This window comes from Sphaeroforma arctica (genome assembly GCF_001186125.1).
Source record: "Sphaeroforma arctica JP610 unplaced genomic scaffold supercont1.1373, whole genome shotgun sequence".
NCBI lineage: Eukaryota > Ichthyosporea > Ichthyophonida > Sphaeroforma > Sphaeroforma arctica.
In genome coordinates, this window is record NW_014039185.1 from 12252 (window position 1) to 16348 (window position 4097).

A 4097-nucleotide genomic window follows, 5' to 3' on the forward strand; every position below is an offset into this window, starting at 1 on the left:
ATATATTTATATATATGTATATTTTCTGAGCTAAAGCCATCAAACTTCAAAATAACGAATGGTATACTGTATTAAACTTAAGGCGCCTGAACACGAAGCCTTATACATGATAGGCCAAACATATGTTTATATTCTGGGCCAAAACTAAACACGACTTAAACACGACTGAAAGCGTATGTGCTACGTTCTAATTAGTACAGATAAAGCATTCGCAATAATAATAAATATTTAGGATACTAAGGTTGAGGATGCCCTTTAAAGCTTATGTGCCACGTTCTAATTAATACAGATGAAGCATACGCAATAATAATAATGATAAAGTTGAGTATGCACCTGCTGAAGGTATCAATGTTAATGCATATTAGTAAAGGTGTCGGTGCATAGGAATTTGCAAGACAGAAGAGCCCAAATAACGACAGAAGGATAAGTCTGAATATGACAATAAATCCAGATAAAGGCTTTGAACAACAATAGTGAATGTCTAGGGTGAATACATTATTAGTGAATGTCGGTCAAGGTTTCGATGTATAATATCGAATGCAGTTGCATACATGTTGTTTACGAATATTACGGTATTATGTATATTAATTCACAATATAGATAAAACAACACAAAACCAGCGGCTACTTCAACAGCACACTCATCTGTCGACACCTTCCATTAGGCTCCAAGTAACAACCGGCAGCACCATCAGTTTCAAAGAAAGTACTTATGAGACAAACATCTTACAAAGAACTTATGGAACAACATGTGCACAAAACTGTGACAAGACTCTAAAAGATGAACTCACAAGGTACATATGGGATAACAGTTATTTTCCAGTGGACTAACAAGGCCCATATGAGATAGAAATTCTAATCAAGTAGACTAACAAAGCTATCCAGTGAACTAAAAAGGCAAACATGGGATAACAATTCTATTCAAGTATACTAACAACGCTATCCAGTGAACTAACAAGGCACCAACGGGACGAAAACTCGGGCGAAGAACCTATAGTACAAGACTCTACACTGTACCAAGAGTTCATAAATTGCGGACTGAGGCCAGAGAACCGATTAGGAATGAGGGTGAACTGACCGTGTACACCGCGTGACCAATCTCAGGCGCAGTGCATTCAGACAACAACAGCGATGTTTGCCAAAGACACGCTAACATGGGTGACAGCCGTGTTTACAAAAGACACACTAACACGAGTGAGGACATGATCAGAGATTATAAACAGAAGCCAATTCACACACACAATCGGAACCCCTTGGGCAGAACTTCAATTGAAACTAGTTGAGTTGAAGTTCTCTTTAAACTAGTTTAGTTGAAGGTTTAAACAGTTCTCTTTAAACTAGTTTAGTTGAAGGTTTAAACTAGTTTAGTTGACGTTTTCTTAAAACTAGTTTAGTTAAGTTGTCTCAAAATTAGTTTAGTTATGATCTCTTAAACTAGTTTAAGCGGTATTTTAGTTGAAGTGATTTAAAAGTTCACAGATATTGACAATCTCTAGATAAACCTCCGTGCATCACAGATCCTCAACAAACAAATACCCTCCTGAGACAGAACAGTCACGCAGACCAGCGATATAAGAATTGCACACAAAACCACTGCCTGCAACAGAACACGCAAAAGCGTATTCCACATCACAAATGAACACACACCAATGAGAGGCCGTGTCAGGTGACTGTGTGAACCACATCAATACCACAGTGAACTTTATTGCAATGATATTGTGTACGTGTATACATACAATAAACCACACCCAAGTCCACCATATGACACAGCGAAGTCGTAACAATAGCATAGCGCAGTCCCTGACGCCAAACTAAAGCTCACCCCACCTTGTTGTGGCACACCCAAAAATACCCCGATTATATGTCTATAGGTATCTGACCACACATGTGGCAACCCAATTATATGTCTATAAATATCTGACCACACATGTAACAACCGAACATGCACAGCATAGTGTACACACAAACACGCAAAAAACGTATGGGAGTGAACACACACCGATGGGAGGTCGTGGCAGTTGACTGTGTTCAGGGCATCGTCTATCTCCGCTTCGTTGACGTCGACGGGAATGGTATTGGCTTCTTCGGTGATCTGTATAGGCTCAGTGCCCTGTGTTGTAATCCACGGGTGGTTCTGTGATGGATCGAGAAAGGAAGTACAAGTACCAGAGATATAAGATACTTGTATGGTATGTCCGTGTATGTCATAAACATGAGTCACATAGGTAGTATGTGCGTGTATTGATATATGTACTTCTTCGGTGATCTGGATAGGCTCAGTGCCTGTGTTGTAATCCACGAGTAGTTCGGTGATGGAAGGAGAATAGAAGTACAAGTGGCAGAGACATTAGACACCTATGTGGTATGCACGTGTATATTATATACGTGAGACACATAGGTAGTATGTGTGTGTATTGGTATAGGTCTTTCATCGGTGATCTGGATAGGCTCAGTGTCCTGTGTTGTACTTCATGGGTGGTTCTGTGACAGAAAAAGGTTAAAAATACCTACAGGAGATATTATGTTGTCTGAGGGAGTAATGACATAAGCATCACCTATAAAATTGAGAAACGAGTATTGGCATACATAATAGCAATATATAAACATTTACAAGCAGTGTCACCGACCACGTGCTACAGTACACATTCGTCCCAGCTTTGATGGAGAAAACGTAGTCAATAGTCGAAAATGCGTAACCGTATTGCAGGATCTGAAGTAAACGTATTATTGTTGAGGAAAAAGCGTGAAACAATTGCTGAAATAAGAGAGAAAAACATTTTAGAATTCGAAACACATATTCACTTTGATCTTCCGTAAAGTGCGTCACTCCGCCGAGACTTTTCCGGCATACGATTAGCTAGTATCTCAAACTCTATTCATGAATATATATATATATATATATAAACATTGTTTGGAAATATGTACACATGCGTAATTACACAAATCAAGGTATATCTACAAATATGACAACATGCTTACCCTGACCTCCCGCATAGTGAGTCGCTCCGCCGGGCTTTTTCGCAGCATGCCTTTGAGTAAATCTACCAGATTACTGTCTAGTTGTCCATAGTCAGGTTCTGCCTGCTGTATGTTATCGTGAAGATCCAGTATGTTGGCGCCGGTAAAGGGTACTTTGCCAAACATGAAACAGTACAGCGTCACGCCCATAGCCCAGATATCAATCGGTCTACCCGAGTATGTGTTGACGTCCTCTGTCGGTAGGAAAATATGAGGATAAGCTTTCAGTCTATATATGGAAATAGTTTGCGGGGTATATACTACATGAGTATACAAGTGATGCCTCTCCCGCAATTGTTTTTATCCATACAAATATGCATACCCCATACCATCTCAGTACACATACATACATACATATACGTCGCCTGCTACACACGTTTCCTTACACATGCAGGCATCTCCCATACCATGTAAGCATTCCGGTGCCAAGAACGCCGGGCTTCCGGCCGATTTGTTGAGCAGATCACTAGTACTGGTGCACGAGTGCGACACTCCAAAGTCCGCGATATGAAGATCATAGTTTGAGTCGAGCAGTAGGTTCTGTGGTTTGATGTCTCGGTGTATGACTTTGTTCGCATGTACTGTGGGGCGGAGAGAGGGGAGAGAGAGTGTGTGTGATACACATGAGAGTGTGTGATACACATGAGATGGAGGTCCTAGGGAGCGGAGGTCACTGTGTATGTATTTAATAATACAAGCATAAGAGTACACACAAAACTATGAAAAATCAGCTGTGTAAATTAATGCACACATATATAGACAGACACTAGAGAACACGCACATAGATACGCATAATGGTACACCAACATATGTTTCAAGTAGTCGCAGATAATACATGTGTAATCAGTACCAAACTTCGCCATTGCACCTCAATATCTCAAATTCAAAGTCGATTTCTCTATGTTTATTTAGTATTTTAAAATCAGGGCTTGTGAGCAAACGTGATACTCGGTGCATGCAAGGCATAGTATACTCGCGCATGTTAGGTGGCATAAGGTAAGTCAAAATACTAATTTCTCCCGCATAATATTGTATTATATGTGATACATAAATATACATATATATGATATATGATATATG

At 39.9% G+C, this 4097-nt stretch overlaps 1 protein-coding gene across 1 annotated transcript; it reads right to left on the minus strand.

Annotated features, from left to right (window-relative positions):
• Nucleotides 1-593: 593 nt before the first annotated feature.
• On the minus strand, nucleotides 594-3598 carry SARC_10751 (hypothetical protein; the record flags this gene model as incomplete). Its single annotated transcript, XM_014295197.1, has 4 exons — nucleotides 594-665; nucleotides 1999-2133; nucleotides 2979-3211; nucleotides 3425-3598. Coding segments are annotated over 4 exons (584 nt in total), but the record flags the coding sequence as incomplete, so codon positions are not given.
• Nucleotides 3599-4097: the final 499 nt, after the last annotated feature.